Raw genomic sequence first — 27,761 nt, 5'->3', positions numbered from 1 at the left:
CTCTTTACTGATTGTACGATTGCTTAAGAAACTGAAGAAATGGAGGAAAAATTTAACAGGCTTCACTGAAATACATTAAAATCAGTAATGGAACTGGCAACTTGTAACCTACTCTCCCCAATTTTGCTTCATAATGTCAGTCTCCTGGCTGCCTTTCCTCTTCTATAAACTCAGCAGTTCAGATTCTCAAGAGCACGGAAACAGATGCAGCGGCAATCTCCTCACTCTCCACTGACCCCAACTTTCGTGCTCTCAGGCTCCTCTACTACCTCCTCAAAGCCCTCCAGCTCCAGAACTTTCAAGAGATATATACCAAGCAACAAGCAGATTGCTGGGAACAAATTTTGTTGGGAATTATTTGCTATCTCAAATGCAGTGGGATTTCTATATCTCTTTGTTTATTGAGAAATGAAATATTTCATACAGAGGCTGAGATTTATTATCTAAGAATAAATATCATTCTTAACGTTTATCTGAGAAATCTAGACAAATCCATGCCTACACATTGTAAAGTGAGAGATACATAAATAAAAGAAGAAAATGGTAATAATTTCAAAGTACTGACTGATTCTGATACAAAAAAAAAGTATCTTTTCTGAAATACACACTTCTAAAGTTACAAAATGTGAATGCTTTAAATTATCAGTTCTAATTTCACAAAGAGTTAAAAGATACTACAAAGAATCATGGATGTTTTTTAATTAGTTTATACAAAATGTAATTAAATACATAAGAAAAATAAAAGATTATTATAAGGATCAGTTGTAAACATTGTATATTTTTTAATTTGCTATGTAACTTGGCATTAAGATAGGTCATGTTGAAAATATCAATATTGTGTGCCATTGAAAAACACAAAAATATCAATTATGGACCATATATTTTTTTTAATCAACTAGTGATTAAAAAAAAACTAACTCTCCTACTTTTATAATTCAGAGAAAAGCACATACACAGTAAATAAAATAATCTCAAAGTATATTTTACCAAGATGTGAAAAACGTGACCATCAGAGACAAAGAATGGGAAAAGCAAAGAGAAAAAAGTGATAAAGAGGGAGAAAAAGAGATTCAAGCTCCCAAACAACAGAAAAATAATTCTCAACGCTCCTTCCTCCTCTACTACATGTATGTGCAGACAAGCAGCAATAAAAATAAAAACAAATATTTTCATGAAACAAGACCCCACTCTTTTCATTATTAGGATGATGCACCTAAAAATATCTGTGCTGTGTTGCATATATTTGCAGCCATGGACATAAAAAGGAAATCATCTTTCAATGAGGTCACAGAGTCAAGTGGACAGTCAGGGACTCTCTGGTCCTGTTCTATATACTTTAGATAACTGTATATTTCTTCCAACAGACTGCCATTGCTTTAATTTGTTTACACCAGATTCACGTAACCTTTAATTAATTATAAAAAATATATGTACAATAGTAATGACAAGAGAAAATACATAAATAATGTAACATTTAAAAAACATTATGTGGCTCTGACAGGGGAGCTTAAATAAATGCATAAACTAAACAACAGAAGCATCACAGTGACTTTTCATACATTAGACCAGATGGATACCTTAAAAAGCTAGGAAATTACCATCAGACACTGTGGCCTCAGTTCTAAAAGTGGTATTTCTAAATACCAATATATAAGAGACTACTAGAGCAACAAATTATTATGTACTATTCAATAGGATTTCTACTGTTTATAATAAAATATAATCAAATGAAGAGTTATATGAAGTTCTATATGACCATTACAATTGTCAAAAGCAATCTTACCGGAGTGCAGAGTAGACACCCAAAGACAGGAACGAATAATCAGGATCATAGTACAAATATACAGACGAGACACAGTATGGAAGGATGTCAATCACCCCCACAGCAATGATCTTTCCGTCAAGCCAGTACTGCTGGTGAAAGGAACCATAACCACAGTCTGGTCCATTAGCGGGATTCTCTGCCTGTGAAAAAACAGACACACAAACATGAACAGTTTGGCATTTTTCCCTTTATAATAAAAATCTTAATAATTAACCTCTTCTACTTGTATTTTACTCAGGCTAGTAAGTCCTAAAGTTTCCTCTTTGTTGCCATCATCTTCCGGCTCTCAGAAGAGTCATACCCTACAAAACTTTTTAGGTGTAGAAACGCTGAAGGAACAAAAGAATAGAGAAAAACCAACTTAAGATTTTTTTCAACTTGTTTTAAAATTTGCAGTAGGAAATATAAAATCTACAGGATAAGTAAATACTATTAAACTCTATTCTTCTGTTCCACCCCAAAGTTGGAAAAGAAATGGTAAATGAGAGAAAGATGGAGAACGTAAAGGCAAGGGTTGAGTGCAAACAGGAGAACTATCCCTACGCTGCCAGCCAGGCCTAATCTGTGGCCACCCCTGCACTCATAAGGCATATGAGCTCATAATTTTTTCTAGGTAAGAGTTCCGGTGTAAGTATTATACCAAGTGCTATGACATTTCTCCCTATTAGCGAAAGGAAAGTAAAAGTTATTTCCTTATCATTATTTTAATATACCTATAATCCCACAGAAGAAAATCCCACAAATTTTTGCTAAAGAAATCTAGAGATTTCAGAGTATAACCATTTTCTGTAAATAGTTAGTTGAATGATATTTCTCATTTTAAAGTTCAACATGAATTTAAATGAAACTGTTATTAAAAGAAAACCTTACAATGAAAATCATGAAGCACCATAAAAAATGCTTTGCCAGAGACTGAATGAATGTTAGAGATGAACAATTTAAGTGAACAAATACAACAAAACTTGTGTATCATGTTCACATACTTAAAGTCACAGAGAGTGTGTATGGGAAAAAAAGCTAGAAGGAAATAAAGGAAAATGAAAAAAGCAGGTTTGCTAATACTAAAACCAGAAAAAGACATTACAAGACAGGAAATCTATAGAACAATCTCTCATGAACACAGATGCAAAAATCCTCACCAAGATACTACCAAATCAAATCCAACAATGTATAGAAAGAATTATACCCCAGGACAAAGTAGGATTAACTCCAGGTATGCAAGACTGGTTCAACATTAGATAAGTAACTAAAAAAAGAAAAGCAATTAATGTAATCTAACCATGAAAAGGGGCTGAAAGAAAAATCATATGATCATATCAATTGATAGAGAAAACACATTTGACAAAATCCAACACCCATTCATGACTAAAAGCTCTCAGCAAACTAGGAATAGAGGAAAACTTCATCAACTTTATAAAGAACATATACAAAAAAATCTACAACTGACATCAGACTTAATGGTAAGAAACTGGATAATCGCCCCCTAAAATTGGGAACAAGGCAAAGATATCCTCTCTCATCACTCCTATTCAATATCATACTGGAAATCCTAGTTACTGAAAAGGAAGTAATACATACAGATTGGGAAGGAAAAAAATAAAACTGTCTTTGTTCACAAATGACATGACATGCTATGTAGAGAATTCCAAAGAATCAACAACAAAAATTGAAACTAATAAGCAATTACAAGAAGGTTATAGGGTACAAGGTTGATATACAAGTCAATTGCTCCCCTATATACTAGCAATGACTGGAATTTGAAATTAAAAACACAATACTGTTTACAAAACCACCAAAAAAATTGTACACCTAAGTATAAATCTAAGAAAATATTAATATATACAGAAACCATATGCCAAAAAAACCTACAAAACTATGACAAATGGAATCAAAATGTAAACAAATGGAAAATATTATATGTTCATTTTGATTGAGATGTCCACTCTTCCCAAGTAGGTCTCCAGATTTAATTCAATCTCAATCAAAATCCCAGCAACTTATTTTGTGAATACTGACAAATTAATTCTAATGTTTATATGGAAAGGAAAAAGAGCCAGAATACCAACACAATACTGAAGAAGAACAAAGTTGAAGGACTGACACCACTTGATATCCAGACTTACTATAAAGCTACAATAATCGAGATAGTGTGATATTGGTGAACGAACAAATGAAACAGCAGAACAGACAATAGAACCCAGAAATAAACCCACATAAATATAGTCAACTGGCCTTTGACAAAGAAGCAAAGATAATCCAAGAGAGAAAGGACAGTCTATACAACAAATGGTGTTGTAACAACTGGACATCCAAATACAAAAAAAGCAATATCTAGTCACAGACCTTACTTCTTTCAAAAAAATTAACTAAAAATGGATCAAAGACTATGTAAAATGCAAAACTATAAAACTTCTAGGTGATAAACAGGCAAAGATCTAGGTGACCTGGGGTTTGGCAATGAATTTTAAGATACAACACCAAAAAGGACAATCCATGAAAGAAACAATTGACAAGCTGGACATCATTAAAATTAAAAACCTCGAGTCTGTGAAATGCATTGTTATGAGAATAAAAAGTCAAGCCACTGACTGGAGAAAATCTTGCAAAACATATCTCATAAGGAACTGGTATTCAAAAATATACACTCTTAAATTTCAACAATGAGAAGACAAACAACTCAATTAAAAACCAAATATCTAAGGAGATGTTTTACCAAAGAAGATGCACAGATGGCAAATAAGCATATAAGATGCTCAAAAAAATAAATAAATAAAGATGCACAACATCATTTGTTAGGAAACTGAAATTTAAAAAACAATGAGAGGGGGCTTCCCTGGTGGCGCAGTGGCTGGGAGTCCGCCTGCCAATGCAGGGAACACGGGTTCGTGCCCCGGTCCGGGAAGATCCCACATGCCGCGGAGCGGCTAGGCCCGTGAGCCACAACTGCTGAGCCTGCGCGTCTGGAGCCTGTGCTCCGCAACGGGAGAGGCCGCGACAGTGAGAGGCCCGCGCACCACGATGAAGAGTGGCCCCCACTCGCTGCAACTGGAGAAAGCCCTCGCACGGAAACGAAGACCCACCACAGCCTTAATTAATTAATTAATTAATTAATTAAAAAAAAAAAAAAAAAACAATGAGAGGGCTTCCCTGGTGGCACAGTGGTTAAGAATCCGCCTGCCAATGCAGGGGACACGGGTTCGAGCCCTGGTCTGGGAAGATACCACATGCCGCGGAGCAACTAAGCCCGTGCGCCACAACTACTGAGCCCATGCGCCACAACTACTGAAGCCCGCATGCCTAGAGCCTGTGCTCCGCGACAAGAGAAGCCACTGCAATGAGAAGCCCACGCACCACAACAAAGAGTAGCCCCCGCTCGCCACAACTAGAGAAAGCCCGCATGCGGCAACAAAGACCCAACACAGCCAAAAATAAATACATAAATAAATAAATTGATTAAAAAAATAAAAACCACTGAGAGTACTATACAACTATTAGAATGGCTGACATCCAATAACCTGTATATCAAATGTTGATGAGGATGCAGAACAACAGGAATTCTCATTCACTGATGATGGAAATGTAAAATGGTACAGACACTTTGGTAGAGGCATAAGCTACCAAGCCAAACTCACACACAAAATGGAGAAACCTTAAATACATATTGCTAAGTGAATGAAATCAGTGTGAAAATGCTACAGAGACTGTATGATTCCAATTACATTCTATAAAAGGCAAAGCTACTGAGACAGTAAAAAGATCAGTGGTTGCCAAGAATTTGGGGGTCTGGGGGAGGATGAATAGATGAAGCACAAGGGACTTATAGGATGAAACTGTTCTGTATAATACTGCAGTAGTGCATACATGACATTATGCACTTGTCTAAACTCATAGAATTTTACAACACAAAGAGTGAGCTTTAATATATGCAAAGTGAACGAAAATTAGGAGGGTAAGGGATCCCAAGAAGGAATGCAGATGGTGACAAGAGAATCTACCTGTATACACATGAAAAAATCTTACTGAAAGAGGCTGGGGAGGGGAAATGTGCTGACCTAAGAAACTTTGGGGGTCTATAAGAATGAAGGCAAAAGGAAATCTACACATAAGCATTGTATTCTACCTGATAAAGTTGTTTACCATGAGAACTACAGGTTAACAATTCTGATACTGACATACATGTATACTGGAACTGAACAACTAAGTAAACGGACAGCGGATGGTAGGAACCAAGAGTCTCACTACTGGAATGGAAATTTACAGATAAGCACGGGGAAGAGGCTAGAATGATCCACGGGGCAATGGATTAGAGCTGGAGACATGAGTATGAACTCATGCTTAGCTTAATATAGATACAGATGGTTACATAAAGAAATATTTAGAGGTATGCATATACCATCAATATGTTCATACAAGGGTTAGTATACGCACATTTATTTCTTTGCTTTGTCAGATGAGAAGACCTAGAAAAACAACAACCCAGTAGCAACAAACATACCTAACACACAAATCTTGGTTTCTAATATCATTCTGCAATAAAAAGAACCAGGGCTGCTTGGAGAAAGGGCTGATTCCAGGGCTGGGGCAGGAAATATACAAGATAAGCCTAGAGCACCTCGTAGTGCCAGAAAATGAGGAAGTGTACAAAAAAACAAAAACAAAAAGCAAACCCACACTGCTGGAGGTATATCAAAGGGGCACAGCAGTCAACCAAAAGGCTCCCAATGGCAAAAGCTGGAACAATTTGAGCAACAAAATAAAGTAGTATTGGATTATAACCCAAAATACAAAATAAATGTCCATGAGTCCATACTGATATAAATAATTGGATAAACTAATAAATGAGGCAGAAGAGACAAATCTCCCATGCAGAATTCCAAAAAGTTTATGCAGATACTTTGCCTAAAGGTAGGGAAGCATAATTCCCCACTACTTAAGTGTGAGCCACACAGTGACTTCTTTCCCAAAAATACGGTAAGGGAAAGCGGGGGGAAAAGTAACTGTGTGGGTGATCAAGGTAAACAACAACAAACAAGAGAAATTTACTAAGGTGCTAGCAGCATCAGTGATTTCTAAAACTTCCACTGCTATAGTTAAAATGGTGCTTGGGTAGTAAATACATATTTAACCTTTTTTTTTTTTAAATTAATTAATTATTTATTTATTTTTGGCTGTGTTGGGTCTTCGTTTCTGTGCGAGGGCTTTCTCTAGTTGTGGCAAGTGGGGGCCACTCTTCATCGCAGTGTGCGGGCCTCTCACTATCGTGGCCTCTCTTGTTGCGGAGCACAGGCTCCAGACGCGCAGGCTCAGTAGTTATGGCTCACGGGCCCAGTTGCTCCGCGGCATGTGGGATCTTCCCAGACCAGGGCTCGAACCCGTGTCCCCTGCATTGGCAGGCGGATTCTCAACCACTGCGCCACCAGGGAAGCCCATCTTTAACCTTTTAAGAGCTTCCACTAACTACTGATGTAATAATAAACTATGTCAAACCCTGGTTTTAGCATTCACTGTCACATATAGCACTGCTCTTTAAAAAAATCATTACTGTCTCTCTAGAAACACATACAGTTTGAAGAGAACAGATTAGCAAACAGAAGCATTACCCAAAAGGAAAATAGAAAGGATATTAACCTGTTGAATCTACAACACCTGAATTAATGCCAATACTCTAAATTGCTAATAGACTTGAAGCCTAATCACTTGTCTCAGAAACTAGAATGCTCCAACTATGTAATAAAAAATAAACAAATTCCTACATATTAAAGAACTTTATGAAAACCATCTTTTAAATGTATGCCCTGAGGTTCATAGGAATGAAGCTCCCTGTCTTTAAAAATAATCGTGCAGGAGAGCAACCACTGCAGCAACACAGAGACAGAGAAGCTGTCAGTTCATGGTGTGGAAGGTGGGGAGCCTGTCAAATGCCAGAAAACCTCCAAGTCAAAGCTAATTGGATGACTCTGAAATGAGGCTAAATTCTTCCATGATTTCAGTTTAGTGTGTCATCATTCTAGGACTCAATAAATCAAATGAGTGTATTCGTTCATTCATTTAAAATGTATTTATTAAGAACATAATAAGTATGGACTCAATAAGCATATTCTCAATAAATAACCAATGTATTCTGTTAACCCTAAATATAAATCAGTCCTACTTGTTGTACCAGCTTGAAATATTTTTTTCAAACTGCAATAACCTTCTCAGTTGCCAATTTTCATCACTTCTCTCATTCCCTGGGCCTCCCATTTAATAACCTGCTTCCATTTACTTCACTGGTTCATTCTCCTATGAGTCCAGTCATGACCAACTTGTCCTAGCACAGGCATTATTCCCATCTCTCAATTCACGTGAAAGTTAGGGGTCTTCCCCATCTGCAAAGCACTTCATATAGATATGGGCTGTTTTATAATCACTTAGGAGAGAATAAGCCGTATAAGCATCTACTCTGACCCCCATCCCATCACCTGAGGAAACCGGAAATCCAGGAGTCAATTAAGCAATAAAATGATCATAAAACCATGGAGTTATTAAATGACACACAAACTGGACTCCTAGCCCCTAAGTCAATGCTAAATAAGAAAATCAGCTACTTTTAAACACTTCTAAATGAACTCACTTTTCAAATATCCCTCATCTATCCAAGTCAGTAAATAAAGCAGCATGAAAAACAAAGTGTTTCAATGCATGGTTAAAAATTTTTTTGTTAAAACCTGCTTTGCTGTACTCCTTTTCTTTCCATCATGTTTTCTGACAATTAAAATATGAATGATTTCCTCTTCTCCCTTGTGGGGGTCCTCACTGACCTAATTTTAAAAAAAGATTTCAAAAATGGAAGATGCTCCAAGTAAACGGAGATAAGAAGCTATTTTCCTAAAACCACATCTGAAACATCAGCACTACTGGTTAACAATGATCTGCTAGTCTCAATTTGGTAAGTTAATCAATACTTTCAAGCTTTTCAACAAGTACTCAGCAGCTGTGGAAAATGGACTGGAAGTGAACCTGAAATACTGATGCCCTTAGCCCTCTTTGCAGCTGGAATAGCCAGAGCCCCCAGATCACTCACTTCTGGCTGGGAAAGTCTGAAAAAAAATTAGTGTCTAATACCATACACTAAGTTGATCTAACTAACATGCTTGATGTCTGTCTATGCACACATACATTTGCTGAATCAGTTCTATCCTTCCATCTGGCATAAAACTGCCATAATACAATTTCTTTCCCTCAAACATAATCCTTTAATTCAAAATACGTAATACTTTAAAACAAGGAAAAAACACAAGAGTTTGAGGGACAGAGTAAAGGAGATAAAAACAGAAAGAACAACAGTTAGATCTGTGAAATCAGAAATCAGCAGAACGGGGCTTCCCTGGTGGCGCAGTGGTTGAGAATCTGCCTGCTAATGCAGGGGACACGGGTTCAAGCCCTGGTCTGGGAAGATCCCACATGCCGCGGAGCAACTAGGCCCGTGAGCCACAACTACTGAGCCTGCGCGTCTGGAGCTTGTGCTCCGCAACGAGAGGCTGCGACAATGAGAGGCCCGCGCACCGCGATGAAGAGTGGCCCCCGCTTGCCCCAACTAGAGAAAGCTCTCGCACAGAAACGAAGACCCAACACAGCCAAAATTAAATAGATAAATAAACTAAAAAAAAAAAAAAAAAAAAAAAAAAAAATTAAAAAAAAAAAAAAAGAAATCAGCAGAACGCTTGGACTGGATCTCCAGTCATTCAACAATATCCTTAAAACCCAGACTCACTGAACTTCATCATGCCATATGCTTCAACATGCTATTATTTGGATGCCTGTTGATTACAAATGTGTTCATGAGTAGCAACTAGAAATTGTCTTTATTGTAAATTTAAACCATCAGCAAACATAGATTTGTCACCTTCACCTCCACTAGGTTCGAAAGAGCCGTATCAGTCTGTCCCTTCAATTAACTCTCCAAGGGGCTCAGTCCCCCAGTATTAGAGAGGCCTCCTAAGTCACTGACTAGTCTTTGAGAATCCTACTTCAATTCTTGGGATTGCTACATTTCTTTAACCCCTTACTTAGTTAAGGCCTTTTCACGGTTAATACTCTTCAAATGTCACTTAAAAACACAAAAGGTGAGATAATTACAGATCATGCAGGAAAATACACACACTATTTAGGAAACGGAAAGTAACAGCGGTGCTGCCTCAATGATACAGGCACCACGTAAATCAGTGACTCTCACACTTCTTGTCTCAAAATCCCTTTACACTTACAAAACTCACTGAGGACTCCGAAGAACTTTTACTTATTGAACTGTATCTGTAGATATTTACTGTATTAAACATTAAAACTGAGCCTTTCAAAAATATGTACTTGTTAATTCACTTAAAAATAACAATAAACCCAATACATGTAAAATTAACATATTTTGTTTAAAAATTACTGTATTTTCCAAAACCAAAAAAAAAAAAAAAAAATCTAGTTAAAAGAATGGCACTGTTTACGTTTCTGCAAATCTCTTTAATGTGTGGCTTACAGAGGACAGTTGTATTCTCATACATGCTTCTGCATTTAATTTGTAGCCTTTGGAAAAAATCCCCAAACACTCATAATAGAATGAGAGAGGAAAAGGCTAATTATAAAATAATTTAGACCTTGAGAAGCCCCTGAAAAGGCATCAGGGACCACCAGAGGCTGCAGGACCACACTTCTGAGAACCATTCACATAAATGTATTTTTTAAATGTAGGTAGAGGAGTCTATAAACTGTAAACTGCAAGCAGAAAGGGAGCAGGTTGTAGTGACTTGAGGCCAGGATTCGGAACCAAGATATCTGGATTTGAGCCCTAACTCCACTCACTGTACACTTTCTGGCTATTCTATCTTAGCAAGACAATAACTTGACTTTTAAAAGTATCAATTTCTGAATTTTTAAAACAGGAATCATACTGCTAAGCACCCTCAAAGGTAGCTGTGAGAAACAAATGACAACGTACAAACACTTTGCAGAGTATGAGCAAATTTGAGTCCATTTTTGTTTTTGTTTTAAGGGGTCTGAATGACACATCCTAAAAGATTGTGTCTATGAAATTATATCAGTAGCTCATTTAATAGCAAAGTTATATAAACTAACAGAAGCTATCAATTTCCTCACAAGTCAGTAATGTGATTAGCAACATTTAATAGTTTATCTTTCTCATGCCCACAGTTTGTCACAGTTTTAGATAACAAAGAATAAGCGAAGTTATTTTTCAGCAGTTCCTCAATTTCAAGAATTTAGCTGACAACAGGAAAAATATAACAATAAAGCTCACCGCTAGCTATACAAAAGAAAACACATCTTAAATGTTGGGGAAGGATGGCATGGCTTCTGTGATTAATGAGCTGTGCGGTACAATACCAAAGGTACTCTGTAGAAATGACATCAATATTAATGGACCAATTCAGACTTCCAGCTAAATGGTTCCCAAAATGGGTGTATATTTACTCTGATAAAGTACACCTGTCTCTCTCCTGACCCACCTGCCTCCATGTGCTTCAGTTATGTTTAAAACAGACAACTGTTAAGACTCAAAGGAACAGGCAAAGGGGGAGTCATGCTCCAGGCACCAGGGACAGCACTGGAGGGACTTACTCGTGGGTTCAAAGACTGGAAGAGTGAAAGTCTTCAGGGGCTGTAAGAGAGCAGGACCTGTATTCTCCTCCCGGCTAAAGCATCCAAAAGTAACTCTCCGAAATCACACACCTGTTCACATAAAAATCCACGATTTGCCAACTGATGTCCTGAATTTTTTTTAAACAAGAGTTTATGGAGAATCCCAAAGGTAATCATTTTAAGCACCTGATTAAAAGTGCATTGCTTGAAAAAAACTTATTCCTGCAACTATTTCGCCTTTTGTTAACAGTTTCATGAAACACTACAAATAAACTTCAGATTCATTTTAAGAACAGAAACTCACGAAGACATTCAGATGGCCAAAAAGCACATGAAAAGATGTTCAACATCGCTAATTATTACAGAAATGTAAATCAAAACTACAATGAGGTATCACCTCACACCAGTCAGAATGGCTATCATCAAAAAATCTATAAACAATAAATGCTGGAAAGGGTATGGAGAAAAAGGAACCCTCCTACACTGTTGGTGGGAATGTAAATTGGTACAGCCACTATGGAGAACAGTATGGAGGTTCCTTAAAAACTAAAAATAGAATTAACCATAAGACCCAGCAATCCCACTCCTGGGCATATACCCAGAGAAAACCATTATTTGAAATGATACAAGCACCCCAATGTTCACTGCAGCACTATTTACAACAGCCAGGACATGGAAGCAACCTAAATGTCCATCGACAGAGAAATGGATAAAAAGGATGTGGTACATATATACAATGGAATATTACTCAGCCATAAAAAAAGAATGAAATAATTTCATTTGCAGCAACATGGATGGACGAGAAATTGTCATACTGAGTAAGTCAGACAGAGAAAAACAAATATCATATGATAGTGCTTATATGCGGAATCTAAAAAAATGGTACAAATGAACTTACTTACAAAATAGAAATAGAGTCATGGACGTAGAAAAACATGGTTACCAGGGGAAGGGGGGGGTAAACTGGGAGACTGGGATTGACATATAAACAATACTGTTGATATATATAAAATAGATAACTAGTAAGGACCTACTGTATAGCACAGGGAACTCTACTCAATACTCTGTAATGACCTATATGGGGAAAGAATCTAAAAAAGAGTGGGGACTTCCCTGGTGGCGCAGTGGCTAAGAATCTGCCTGCCAATGCAGGGGACACGGGTTCGAGCCCTGGGCCGGGAAGATCCCACATGCCGCGGAGCAACAAAGCCCGTGCGCCACAACTACTGAGCCCGCGTGCCACAACTACTGAAGCCCGTGCACCTAGAGCCCGTGCTCCACATCAAGAGAAGCCACAGCAATGAGAAGCACGCACACCGCAACGAAGAGTAGCCCCCGCTCACCACAACTAGAGAAAGTCCGCGCGCAGCAACGAAGACCCAAAACAGCCATAATTAATTAATTAATTAATTAATTAATTAAAAAATAAAAATCAAATAAAAAGAGTGGATATATGTATATGTATAACTGATTCGCTTCACTGCACAGTAGAAATTAACACATTTTAAATCAACTATACTCCAATAAAAATTAAAAAAAAAAAAAAGAAACTCAAAGGTGTGCTAAACCAGTATGGCATCAAAATTTACATGATTTCTTAAAAAAAAAAAAAAGACCCAAAAACTAAATTTAAAAATGTGAAACAGTATAGTCTATAAGAAATTTAAAATAATAATAAATTTAATTTGGAAAATGCAAATAGCAATACTCACGGTTAATATATCACATAGCTTTGCACAAGTGATTTAAAAACTGAATGCAACCAATTCCTAATTTTCTGGCAGACAATCAGTACACTAAAGATGGCTACCAAAACTAACACAATTCCGGGTTCACAGCTATATTGTATAGTAGATATAATAACAGTCTACCTGGAAAAAGACTCCAACCTTGTTTCCAGTTAATATCCAAAGTATGTGAAATTAAGGGCCAATTCTGAGAAAATATATGGTGGTTGGACATGTAGTTCCCACCAAGGAACATTCCATTAGAACAAAAGATCTGCTATTAAATGAGTTCTTGTTCCCCTGGCAAAATCCCACCTCCCGAAAAAGACAACTATAGCCTTGAACTAGTTAGGAACATTACCTAATGTTTAGCTACCAATATTCACTGTAATCTCCACCGGCAAGGAATATTTTGCATTTTGAGGTTACTTTTTTCTTCACTGATTCTGACAGTTAACACAAACTGCAAGTACTCTGATTTGATACTACACTGGATATCAACATTTTATAGCCCATTTTATATTATAGGAGCCAAATGTACTGATCATAACCTTCAAAACACACAATTATCTTAGTTACATATATTTATAAATTAAATAATGCTAACTCTGTAATAAGACTGCACCAAAAATTTTAGCCTATACAGGCTTATTCTAATGTGATTATTTCCTATCATCACCTATATTTCAATCCAAAGGCAATTAAGTTTAAATGATCCTTAAAAAAGAAGAAAAAAGTACATGTAAAAGTAACAATATTCTGTTATTCTACTTTAAGCAACATTTTCTCTGCTCACAAAGGAAATATATAAAAGTTAATTTTACTAAGTAATATAAATGACATAACATTTACAGCCTGCAGATTAGGAAGAATTCATTCACTCTTCCTAGTCACACAATTCTCTCAGGTTGCAGTACAGTACTTTATGCTAGTTAAACATCTAAAGGCCTCAATTTCATCAGAATCCCTGAGTTGGTGAAGATTATCCAGTCATTAGAGAGGAGCACACTCTTTATATCATCTACCTCAATTTCTGCTGGTAATTTCAATAAAAAATACTCAGTAGCATCTAACCTGAAAATTTTAATCAGCTCATATTAAACAAGACCATGACATTTATAGCATAACAACTTCTATTCACTTCCAAACTGGGGAGAAAGAACCAAATTAAAACAAAATTGTAGGGACTTCCCTGGCGGTTCAGTGGTTAAGACTTCACCTTCCAGTGCAGGGGGTGCGGGTTCGATCCCTGGTCGGGAAGCAAAGATCCCACATGCCTCGCGGCCAAAAAACCAAAACATAAAACAGAAGCAATGTTGTAACAAATTCAATAAAGACTTTAAAAATGGTCAACATCAAAAAAATCTTTAAAAAATATTGTAAAATAAAATAATTATAGTAATCCATATAAAGAACTACTATGTAATAATTAAAAATTATGTTTACCAAGATTTTTAATAACATTATAAACATTTCTCCAAATTAAGTAAAAACATAACAATATAAAATGAGATGTATGATCCCAAGCGTATGAAAAATTTCTATGTGTGTGTAACTACACACAAACTTGTAAAGATGGGGAAAAAAACATCTAACATTGTCAGTAGAGAGTTTATGAGTGATTTTTTTTTATTCTTCTACTGTCCATATTTTAAAAATAAACAGTCTGTTATTTTTAATAACATACATTAATATATAATCAAAAAAGAGTTTTAAAATCCAACGTTGAAGAATTACTAGTAAGTGCTAAGTAGATGATTAATAGGTGAAATTTGACAAAGGTCAAAGAAATTACTGGGTGTTCTTTCAGGATAGTTCTGGGCTTGATTCTCTATTGACTGAGTTATTTTTCAATTTGGTTGGGGTAGAGGTTAACTTATAGACTTCTGTCTAGTGGAACAAATAACCCAAAAGGTTACAGTTTAATGCCCTGTAAGACAATAGCCAGTTGTATTTATCTAACTTAGCAATCTCATCTCAACCTTTTATTAAATTGCCTGCAGATATATATCAGATATATGTACATATCAACATCTGTATTTTCACAAATGCTATTCTTGACACCAGTTCTAATGTCTTACTGGTTCTTGCATTAATTAATAAGTCAAATAAAACTTGACATGTGTTCATGCTGTATTTGCATGAAGGCCATAATTTTAACTTCTGGAAAATTATAGTTTAACAGTTTTGGAGGTCATCCACCAAGAAGCTCAAGTGAACTAACTCACGTGATGGATCTAAATAATTTATAAGTGCCCTCACAGTATGTTAAGACTAGCATGTCTTTTCTTGACTCTCAAAAAGAGATTCCTATGTAGCAACAGAGTTCTATGTAACTTTGCTCTGTTTTTCTCTGTCTTCTTCTGTCTCTCTACTAAGTGTGTGTTTTGTTTATGTCTTATGACTAGTAAGTTATCCCCATTACTGGCAGCAATAGTTGATTCTGGTTCATAGTCCCTGTTGGATGGATGATGAAGATCTATTCTCTTTCAGATGAGAGAAGACAAAGAACCTGGTTTGTTTGATTTTGTCTGTGTTCTTATTTGTGAGTTCAATCAATTAAAGAGAGCAGATCTTTTGAGTTCTGAACCAATGAGTTTCTGTGTTTATTTTCAGATAAATAACAGAGAACTGAAGCTAAAAGTTCTCTATATGCTTGTGACTCTAAAGTTCAGAAAAGTCTTTACTTCTTACTGTACGTGAAATATTTTCCTACATCCAGAGTATTAATAAATCACACTATTACATCTCTTAATTAGAGGAGCTTTGTAAAACTGATTTATAGAAATAAGCATTTATATAAATCAAATATTCTCCAACTCCACAGAAAATAAACTCCTTACAGAAACTGCTAGTTCAGAAACATTTTTAACATACATCAAACTGGTTTAATAATTTTGGTTTAAGAAAGAAAAAAAGTTGGGGCTTCTCTGGTGGCGCAGTGGTTAAGAATCCGCCTGTCAATGCAGGGGACACGGGTTCGAGCCCTGGTCCGGGAAGATCCCACATGCCGTGGAGCAACTAAGCCCGTGAGCCACAACTACTGAGCCCACGTGCCACAACTACTGAAGCCCACATGCCTAGAGACCATGCTCCGCAACAAGAGAAGCCACTGCAATGAGAAGCCTGCGCACAACGAAGAGTAGCCCCCGCTCGCCGCAACTAGAGAAAGCCCGTGCGCAGCAACGAACACCCAACGCAACCAAAAAAATTAATTAATTAGTTAAGAAAAGAAGGAAGGAAGCAAGGGAGGGAGGAAGGAAGAAAGAAAGTTATGTCTTTTCTTAGGTTTATTAATATTAAATACGGTAAGTCCCCTACATACGAACGAGTTCCATTCCGAGAGTGTGTTCATAAGTCCAATTTGTTCATAAGTCCAACAAAGTTAGCCTAGGTACCCAACTAACACAATCGGCTATATAGTACTGTACTGTAATAGGTTTATGATACTTTTCACACAAATAATACAGAAAAAAACAAACAAACAAAAAATAAAGACAACATTTTTAATCTTACAGTACAGTACCTTGAAAAGTACAGTAGTACAGTACAACAGCTGGCATACAGGGTCTGGCATCGAGTGAACAGGCAAGAAGAGTTACTCCGTGGAGGAGGGACAGGAGGTGGGAGATGGTAGAGCTGAAGGATCGTCAGCAATAGGAGACAGAGGGCAAGCTGCAATGTCACTCACACCTGACGTTGATGGCACAGGTTTCGGTTCCTTGCTGGATTCAATTCTATCCACCCTCTTGAAAAAACGATCCAGTGATGTCTGGGTAGTAGCTCTTTTTTCTCGTCATAGATGACATGGTAGCACTGGATTGCATTCTGAATGGCTGCTCTAACCTTCGTGTACCGTTCTACGTTCAGGTCCTGTGCCTCAAAAACTAACAGTGCCTCCTCAAGTAAAGAAAATCCCCTTGCCATTTCCTACATCGTGAATCTCTTCGATTCTTCAGTTACTTCTTCCTCTTGTCTCCCTCCATCCTTTCTCTGGGCCTCCAATCCCTGGCGCTTCTTAGCAGTACCAGCTATACATCACTGCTGATTTTACGCTTGCTTCCGGACATCCTGGGCTTGAAATAAAGACTACTACTACTGTACTCTATACAGTACTGTAAAGTACACAAAAGCACAACCACTCGTACAGGATGCACACACGTGACAATGTATGCCAGACACATGAACTAACTTACATGATCGGACACACGATCCGACACACGATCCCATGTTTGCATCTTTGAAAGTTCGAAACTTGAAGGTTCGTATGTAGGGGACTTACTATATAACACATGAGTGGATTTTTAAAAGAATATATGAGGGAGGTTTTGTGTAATGAAGAGAACAGTTTTAATAAACTTCCAAAACCACTCATTGGTTTACTAATCAAAAAAGTTAAACACTATTCCTATACAATGCTTAAGATTTTGAAAAATGCCAATTTGTGTTCAACTGAATTGAATTATAATTCTGACGTTTTCACATATTTACTAAATTGTGGTAAAATATACATAACATAAAACTTACCATTTTCAACATCTTTGAGTGTATAATTCATGGGTACTGAGTACATTTACACTGTTGTGCAAATATCACCACCATCCATCCCCAGAACTTTTTCATCATCCCATACTGAATCTCTGTAGCCATTAAACAATAACTACCCACTACTTCCTTCCCCCAGCCCCTAGCAACCACTACTCTACTTTGTCTCTATGAATTTGACTACTCTAGGTACCTGAGCTAAGTGGAATCATACAGTACTTGCCCTTTTGTGACTGGCTTATTTTACTTAGCATAATGTCCTCAAGGTTTGTCCATGTTGTATAGCATGTGTCAGAATTTCCTTCCTTTTTAGGGCTAAATAATATTCTACTGTGTGTATTTACCACATTTTGTTTATCCATTCATCTGTCCGTAGACACAGGGGCTGCTTCTACTTTTTGGCTATTATGAATAATCTTCTATGAACATTGCTGTACAATTATCTGTTTGAGTCCCTACTTTCAATTCTTCTGTGTATATACCCAGAAGAGGAATTGCTAGATCATATGGTAATTCTATTTTTAATTCTCTGAGGAGCCGCCATACTGCTTTCCATTTTACATGCCCACCAACAATGCACAAGGGCTCCAATTTCTGCACATCCATGCCAACATTTCCTGTTTTCTGGTTTTTTAATAATAGCCATCCTAATGGGTATGAAGGTGGTATGTCTTTGTGGGTTGGATTTGCATTTCCCTAATGATTATTAATGTTGAGCAACCCATATTACTTTTATGTTTTGTGTTGGCTTAGTTTCTAAGATACTTACATAATTTTAAAATATGGATTAATGTAAATCAACAAATTTAATGAATAATCTTTGGATGCCTTGGTAGTTTCTAAGTAAGAATGAACACTAAAACAACAAGCGTAATTTTAAGTTTACATACTTTTACTTCATATTTACATATGCTACAGAATGGCTGTATCTTTAGGTCATGTCAATAAACATTTTCATCTTTGCCACTTTGAGAAGGTGTAAAAGGGATCTGTAAGAAAGTTGTGATGTTTGTATTTACGCACTTTCTCAGTCTGCTATAATGCTTATCTATAACAGGTAGTTCTCAATTTCCTACCTCAAGTTTTTACTATGAAACAAGTTATCACTTTATTAAAAATATAATTAATATGTACGATTGAGACCATATTAAGGACAAAAATAAGAGAAATAACATTTGGGTATGCAAGTTAACAGGATAAGACTTGTTTTTATAGAAAAAAGTGAGTAGAACCATTCTAAGTAAAACGTCAACTTGCTTCAGAACTACAGCAAGCTGTAGGTTGGGGGAAGCTTATTTTATTTGCCTGGTTTAAAATACCCGAGTCTGAAAAGAAGCTATAAAACATGTTAAAATGTTGGCTAAGTTCACCCAGTTTTAAGGGACGTCTTCATCTGAGATAGTCTTACTCACTTTCCAAGTGAAAAAGTGAGGGTCAAGGTGATTAAGGGACTTGCCCAAGGTCACACAGCCAATTTAGGAGAATGCTAGGAAGGATCTGGAATTCTCAACTTTCAGTTCAGTGTTTATCTCAGTGGACATTGCTTCTGTGGCACACCATGCTAAAACACAACCAAAATATATTAACATGCCCTGTTCAACCTAATGAATGGAGATACTTCAGCAATTTACTAAACCAAAGTACGAATCAAGAAATATATGTCTCAATGACAGAATTCTTAGGAACTAAAATGCTTCAAAGAAAGCAAAAAAGTTTACCCTAACATTTACAACTTAAAACTAAGAACACTGTAATGACAAAAATTTGAACTTTAAGCATAGGTAGTTGAGAAAAGATTTACAGTAAATGTTTTTAATAAATGTGACAGAAATAAAAAAGGAATTTATTTCTGCATTTTTACTACAGAACAAATAGATAAAAATTAAGACGTTCATCCGTTGTTTACTTTGACATTTCCTTATATTTTATTTATATTTTCCTTTATATTTTCAATCCTAATCATCCAACAAAAAGACTTTTATGAGGCGCTATCTAAACGCTCAAAAGGAAAAGTAGTAGAATCCCAAACTTCTCAATTCTAAATATCAGCCAATATTTATTGAGCACTACGACAAACACCTTAGAAACAAGAGTGACTATCCTAATGTGAGCCCTTACTTACTGTCGGTTCAATTTGAGCCTCCTGCTTTTCCAATCTTTCTGACAGAAGAGAAAAACATCCCACGGTGACAACCCAAACTGATATTTTTATTTAGAACTCGATGACTACCAACATCAAACAAGACTGACATCCCCATGGAAACTAATCCATGCCAGGATTTACCATTCAAACATTTTCTGAAGCATTCATGCACATCTAATGGGTAATGAAAATCGTTCAAGGCAGATGACCTTAACTTAACTGTGAACACAGCTGAAAGATCCTCAGAGTAAGGATGAATACCACTACTTGCTAAAGGAAGGCTGACCTGGCAAAAAGGTATCTTGAATGGACTTAAATGCCTAAACTAATCCAAGTCCCATGCAGAAAAATCTTCAACATGGAAATTTATGGCATTTTTCTATTTAATGTTTGGTTTTCTATTCTAGTGTGCTTTCTTTTATTCTCTGAATCAATTTTGAGTTTTTATCATGTGAGATCAGTTTCCAGGAAAAGACTTCCAGCTGATATAATTTCACTACAAAACATAAGGTTTCAGCTTACACTGGCTCAACTATCATGTGATATCCAGAAACTAATTGAGAATAAGTTCATTTATGAACTCAACCAGCATTTGCTGAATGCCACCGTAAGCCCAGGGAATACTATTCTGACGATCGCGTGAAAGCTGTCCCAGCATTACTGAAGTGAACTGAGGGAAGGAATAATGTCTTCAGTTCAACCGGTTCTTTGTCAGCAGGCTCACCTCAACCAGAACTGCCCAAGAGGCCTCAGACTCAACTGAAAGGGAGAGCAATCAAATGACAATCCCAATGACTTGGGGGATTTGGCTCCGGAATTCTAACTGGTGCCTCAGCCAACGCTACCTCGCCTATTCGACCTGTGATTCTACAGCACAGGGCTCAGCCTGAAAACTGCATGACTGTTTCGCAACCCACGTAACTAGAAAAGCAGCGATCTTCACTCATGTTCCCACTTCTGCCCAGTGGATCAAGCCACTGCCCAGTTTTCCATTTCTGATTAGTCAGTAACAAACAGCAGACTGACAACCACTCTCTGAGAAGATCTGGCCCCTCTTTAGTGACCTCTGTCTGCCCTGGCCCCAGCTCTTTCAGCACTGCTGGTCCTCCCAAGCATTATACCAGACAGCAGGTAAAAGCTTCCCACAAGTCACCAGCTCAACCCTCTTCCGAGCCTTATCTCCACAGCTCTCCAATTCAGGCCAGCGCAGTGTCCTCTTTATTTGGTCAAACTGTTTGAACTCCCTGCTCAAGGCTGGCAACTCAACCTTCCACCCACCTCACCCCTCCCACTGCTACCTCTGCAAGCTCCCTTCATTTCTACAGGACCCAGTTGAGGTAAGAGCCATTCCCTCTTCCAAATTCTGGTCACTGGAGATATCTTGGTATCTGCCAGAGCCATTCCAAACAATGCTATTTTTCATATGCTGACAGACTGAAGAGATGTTAGGTTCTCATAGTCCTTTATTTTCCTGACAGCAAAATGAATGGATGTTACCACTGGCTATAAAGCCAGATCCCCACCCGTGCTACCTGCAGTTTGCAATCAGTGCACATACATACACATACACACAACCAAATATACACATATGATCCCAGTCTACCAGAGTTCCAAGAAAGAGCAAAGTAGTTCCCAACTCCCCAAAAAAAAAAAAACTTAGAAAGTTGGTTTTGCAAGCTACCGAAAAATATTAATGGCTAACTTTATTTAATATTGGGTATTAGGACTTCCCTGGCGGTCCAGTGGTTAAGACTCCGCACTTCCAATGCAGGGGGCGCGGGTTCGATCCCTGGTCAGGGAACTAAGATCTCACGTGCCACACAGCGCAGCCAAAAAAAAAAAAAGTCTGATGATTTTGGGCTTCCCTGGTGGCGCAGTGGTTGAGAATCTGCCTGCCAATGCAGGGGACACGGGTTCGAGCCCTGGTCTGGGAGGATCCCACATGCCGCGGACCAACTAGGCCCGTGAGCCACAATTACTGAGCCTGCGCGTCTGGAGCCTGTGGTCCGCAACGGGAGAGGCCGCGATAGTGAGAGGCCCGCGCACCGCGATGAAGAGTGGCCCCCGCTTGCCGCAATTAGAGGAAGCCCTTGCACAGAAACGAAGACCCAACACAGCCTAAATAAATAAATAAAACTTATAAAAAAAAAAAAATTAAAAAAAAAAAAAATATTGGGTATTAACTAGTTAATATTTAAATTAAAACATCTATTTCAATACACAACACTATCTTGGCAAATGCTAAAACTGTGTAAACACCTAGACGACAACTAGGGAAGATGCCAAGCTGAGTCAGACCTTTTCCATAACATTTTGAGAAATTAAAGGATGAAGAAATGATATAAGCTTTTTTTTTCAAACAGTTTTATTGAGGTGTACTTAACATATGATAAAATTCACCCATTTTAAGCGCAGAATTCTGTGATCTTTAGCAAATTCACAGAGTTGTGAAACCACATAATCCAACTTGAGAACACTTCTACCACCCCCCCCCCAAAGTTCTCAAAAGCCCACTTGCAGTCAATCCTCCGCTCGTACCTCTTACCCCAGGCAAGCACTGATCTGCTTTCTGACTCTATAAATTCCCCTTTTTTGGATAATTCATATAGCTGGAAAGACACAATATGCAGTCTGTTGTGCCTGGTTCTTTCACCTCCAATAATGTTTTTAAGGTTCATCCACGTGTTACGTGTATTGTAGTTCGTTCCTTCTTATTGCTGAATGGTATTACACTGTATGAAAATACCACATTTTGCTTATCCATTTACCAGTTGACAGACACCTGAATTGTTTCCAGCTTTTGGCCATTATGAATAATGCTGCCATGAGCGTTCACATACAAGCCTTTGTTTGAACATTTTCATTTCACTTAGGTGTATATTCCTAAGGGTGAAATTGCTGGGTCATATAGTAACCCTAAGTTTAATATTTTGAGAAACTGCCTAACTGTGGCTATACCATTTTACATTCCCATCAGCAATGTATGAGGGTTCCATTTCGCCACATCTCGCCAACACTTGGTATCATCTTTCGATTATAGCCATTTTAGTGAGTTTATGTTGGAATCTCATTGTGGTATTAATTTGCATTTCCCTAATGGATGGGGAGCATCTTTTCATGTGCTTATTAGCCATTTGTATGTCTTCACGGTGAAATATATAATCAGGTCTTTCATCTATTTTTAAATTAGGTTGTTTGTCCTATTATTGCTAAACTATAACAGTTCTTTTTGTTACTGATTCTAATTTAATTCCACTTTGATCAGAGATTATTTCAATCCTTTTAAATTTATTAAGATTTGTATAATGGTACAGCATATGATCTGTCTTGGAGAATACTCCCTATGTACTTGAAAAAATATGTATTTTGTCATTGGGTACAGCATTCAATAGATGTCAACTAAGTGGAACTGAATGATAGTTTTGTCCAAATCTTCTAAATTGCTTGTAATTTTCTGCCTAGTTGTTCTATTGATTACTGAGAAAGTTGTTCTAAAGTCTCCAATATAGCTGTGGATTTGACTGTTTCTCTTTTCAGTTCCATTAGTTTTTGCTTCATGTATTTTGAGGTTCTGTTATTAAGTGTACCACATTTGGGATTACTGTCCTCACTTGATGAACTGACTATTTTAACATTATGAAATGTCCATCTTTTCTTCTGGTAAGAGCTTTTGCCCTGAAGTCTATTTTGTTACGTATGAATACGGCCACTCCATTTTTATTATGATTAGTATTTACATGGTATAGTTTACTCTGGTCTTTTACTTTTAACCTATTCATGCTTTCATATTTAAGATGGAGTTTGCCTTTTTTCTTTTATCTAGTCTGACAATTTCTGACTTTCAATTGGAGTGTTTAGACCTGTACTGTCCAATAGGACAGCCACTGGCCACATGTGGCTACATAAGTTAACTAAAATTTAAAGTATTTTAAATTCAGTTCCTAAAGAGCTCAGTGACTGTGTATGACCATTGACTACATACATGTTTTCCACTGCACAGATATAAAACATTTCCATAGAGCAGATTTTTGGTTTAGATCATTAATATTTAATGTAATAATTAATATGGTTGTGTTTAAGTGGACCATTTTGCTATTTGTTTTCTATTTGTCTCCCTTGTCCTTTGTTCACCTGTTCGTTTTCCCACCTTTTGTGAGACTGAAAACATGTTATCATTGCTACTATCATCGCTATTGGATTATTAACTCTCTTTGTTCTTTTTTTGTTAAGGCTGCTCTAGGGCAGCAGTTTTTAACAGGGAGCCACTTTACCCCCTGGGGATATTTGGCAAAGTCTGGAGACATTCTGTTTCAACTCAGGGGGAAGGGTGCTACTGGCATCTCTTGGGTAGAGGCCAGAGATGTTGCTAAGCATCACACAATGCACAAGACAGTGCCCACGAAAAAGATTTATCCAACCCCAAATGTCAACAGTGCCAAGGTTGGCACATCTCAAATGTATCACTGTTTTCCTTCAAATAATATCATCATCACTTCATGTAATATAAGACATTTTAAGCATGTTGTTGCCATTCACTAGTAGCTGTGATATTGAACTCAACTAAACTACCTCTCTAGGTTCAATTTTCTTCATAAGGAAACTGGAAATAACTACTGCATAGACATTCTACGAAAATTAAAATGTAAGCAGAGAGTTTAGGATAGTGCCCCATATACTACAGCTGCTAACTTCTCCAAAAATTATTATGCTAACTGCTAACAAAGAAGATTTTAATTGATCTGAAATGAAGGAATAGGACATCCTTAAAGAGAATCCTAAGTGACCCACATTCCCACATGGTTTAACTTTTCTTACAAATGCCTCTTCTGTAGTTCTCTACCTCCAAAATGATGCTGAGACTTCACGCTACTGGATTGGCTGGCAAAGTATGGCTTAGAAGAGAATTTGAAGAATCTTTTAGCCTCTCATACATAATCCCTTTTATTTACCTATATTTAATTGAAGACATCTGTAGGTGGTGCCACACGAAATGTAATTCAGGCTTAGAAATGTCAATAAAAATGTCTGTAAGGGGGAGATCCCATGTAAACCTAGCAGGGGAATGCACATCAGCAGCTACAGAGCCACGCGAAATTAGGAATATAATGGAAATATGTTGCTGGACTTGACGAGGTGACAAAAGCTCTTTTCCCATAGAGCTTAATGAGCTCTGTTAGTCTTCAGCTTACAGAAATGTAAAAGGGTCTGCCCCACAGAGGGAAGTAACTGACTCTCCACACATGGCTCCATTCAAATGACAGCAGATCAAATTACTGATGTAATTACTATAACCTGACAATTTTGTTAGATTCATGTGGCAGTTCACCGTTTAGGACTTATAACAAAGGGACATGGTTCATTCACAGTAGTTTAGTTTTTGTGGGCAGAATGAAATTTAAAGTCTCCTTCATTTTCACCTGCAAACCTCATGTATTTTACTGTCTCCACCTGAACTATTTTTCTTTTAATCAAAATTAGGTAAGGTATCAATATTTGGGTATTACCCATATTTGCAATTCTCCTTCTCCAGCTGAAGCATAAGCTTAATGGCAAAATTAAACATTTAGAGAGTCTCAGCATTCTCCTGCCCTGGCTTTGTTTGGCTCTCAAGTTCTGCAAGGCAGCGCAGAAACAGAATCCTGAGCTCAGTGCTGCCGGAACTTCAGGGGCAGCAGCCACTAACTATGCCATCAGGTGGCCCCTGTGAAATTCCAAGCCAGAAACATATCAACAGAATGCCCTCAAAGTATTTCCCAAATACTTCAGGAAAAGAAAAGCACATTGGTCATCTTTAATTTTGATTCTTTTGCCTCCTCCATGTCCTTAAGCCCAGTAAGAAGAAAGATCAATTTAGCCAAGGTAAAAATGTAACTCCAGATCATTAAATGGAAAAAGCAGATTAGACAGAAAATAACAGAAACTATCACTAAACTTTGATCATGATACTTTCCCTTCTACTTTTCACTGAAGACTTAAGCTTCTACACAACGATTCCCAATATTTAACACGAATAATAAGATGTAATTTTAAAAATATTTGTTTGGTACAACTCTAGGTATATGGTTAGTACCATTCCAAGCCCTATTTATACCTGAGAGCATCCAAAAATGAAAAAGACAAAGATCCTGATCTTAAGTAGCTACAATCTAGCTGGGAAGAGAGACTTAACCATATTGAGACATAAATATTAGACCTTGTGTGCTCTTAGCTAGTCCTGCCAGAGTATGGGGAAAAGCTTGCTACTCTCAACCTTAGCTGTGCCTAGTTTACTTATTTATTCATTCATTCATTCAACAAATATTTATTCAGTGCCTCCTATATAGTACTTAACAATACATGGAAACACAAGGAAGCAAGAAAAACACGGTCCTTTCTCATTGAGCTTACATTTGAGAAAAGTCTGTTAGTGAGGACTATTGAAAAGCATCCTTGCCATTGTTCAGTAACATCTTCAAACTGCTACTCTGCCCCAGTGAAGCAGATATCAAGCTCCAGCTTCCTTATTTACTCCCTGTGCAGGTAAACTAATCCAGCCTCACTGCCTTCCGCTCAAAACCCCTGTTCCTGGTTATTCCTCTGACCTCTTGCTTAAATGAGCATCCAGCCTTAATTATCAACATTATCAACGTTATCTCTTCATCTAAGCTCCTGCCAGTGCCTTTTTTCCCCCAAGACTAGACCCTGTTTCCACATCAATTAGAGATTTCCCTGATGTACATCTCAGTCAAACACTGACTATAAGAGCCATCATCAAAAACCTACCAAGGTACCTCATTCTCCCCATGTGACTCCTTCGTGGAAGAACAAGAGGTAAAATAACTTAGCATTTTGTAGTTAATGCTAACATTTAGTGTATCTCCTTCCTAACTAATTTCTGTATACTTAAATTGTTTTTAAATTGAGATCTGCATGTATAATTTTGCAGCCTGCTTCTGTCTCTTAGTACAAGCAAAAGTATTTTATACTGCTATTTTTCATCAATGTATATGCATGAACATACATGCATGATCACTGTTTTAATGGCTACTGGGTGTTCTATCACATGGCCGGCTGCACCATGATTTATATGACCTTTTCCTACGGTTGAACATTTAAATTATTTATAAATTTTTGCCATTATAAATAATGCTGTAACAAACATATTTAAGCAAGTTTTGTCCCAATCTTTATTTCTCTGGCAGTGATTCCTAGACTAGAATTACTCAACCACAAGGTATGCATTTCTATAAGATCTTTAATGTATATGACCAAACTGATTTCTATGAAGGATGAAGTTTAAAAACATCCCATCTCATCACATCTTCCCAAGCATTCACTTAAAAATAAAAAAGATATCTTGATAGTTAAAAAACTGTATATAACTGCTATTTTAAATTGCATTCCTTTGATTACTTATAAGATTAAACTTTAAAAAACATAGTACCATTTGTATTTCAGCTGATCAACTATCTGATAAAATCCAACCACATATTATGTAAAAGAAAACACTGCATTTAAAAACGGTTTCTGAGAGATTATATTAAGTATAATAATCTTTTTATTACACTTTCCCAAATTGCCTCTTAACTACGTATGTCTTCATGAACCAAATCATGGATTTTTTTACAAAATCAGATCTAATTTTTTCATCCTTTCCTTTGTGATACTTCCCATTCTATACTTAGAAACTGCTTTATCGATTAAAGAGTAGACTATATAGTTTACATTGTCTTCAAGTTTCTTATGGTACAGTTTTAATTTTTATTGCTTTTACACCAAACTCTATTTAAAATTCTGTGTGACAGGCATTGTACTCAGCGTTTACCACACATTATCTCATTTCATTTTAATAACCCTGTAAGTTACGTATTATTATTACGTCCATTTTTTAGATTAATTGAAAGATGAAATTACT

The 27,761-nt window shown here is 37.0% G+C and overlaps 1 protein-coding gene across 5 annotated transcripts in view; it reads right to left on the bottom strand.

Annotated features, from left to right (window-relative positions):
* The window catches only part of ATE1 (arginyltransferase 1), a 159,230-nt gene that overhangs the window by 84,276 nt on the left and 47,193 nt on the right, over nt 1-27,761 (bottom strand). For all 5 annotated transcript variants that reach the window (XM_059899930.1, XM_059899931.1, XM_059899927.1 and 2 more), the window contains one exon: nt 1,784-1,965. In XM_059899930.1, coding sequence (XP_059755913.1) covers nt 1,784-1,965 — 182 coding nt within the window. The remainder of the gene's footprint in view (nt 1-1,783; nt 1,966-27,761) is intronic.

Source organism: Balaenoptera ricei, chromosome 16 (assembly GCF_028023285.1).
Source record: "Balaenoptera ricei isolate mBalRic1 chromosome 16, mBalRic1.hap2, whole genome shotgun sequence".
In the NCBI taxonomy this organism is placed as follows: domain Eukaryota; kingdom Metazoa; phylum Chordata; class Mammalia; order Artiodactyla; family Balaenopteridae; genus Balaenoptera; species Balaenoptera ricei.
The sequence above is the reverse complement of the archived record's forward strand: the minus strand, read 5'-3'. Positions and strand labels throughout refer to the sequence as shown.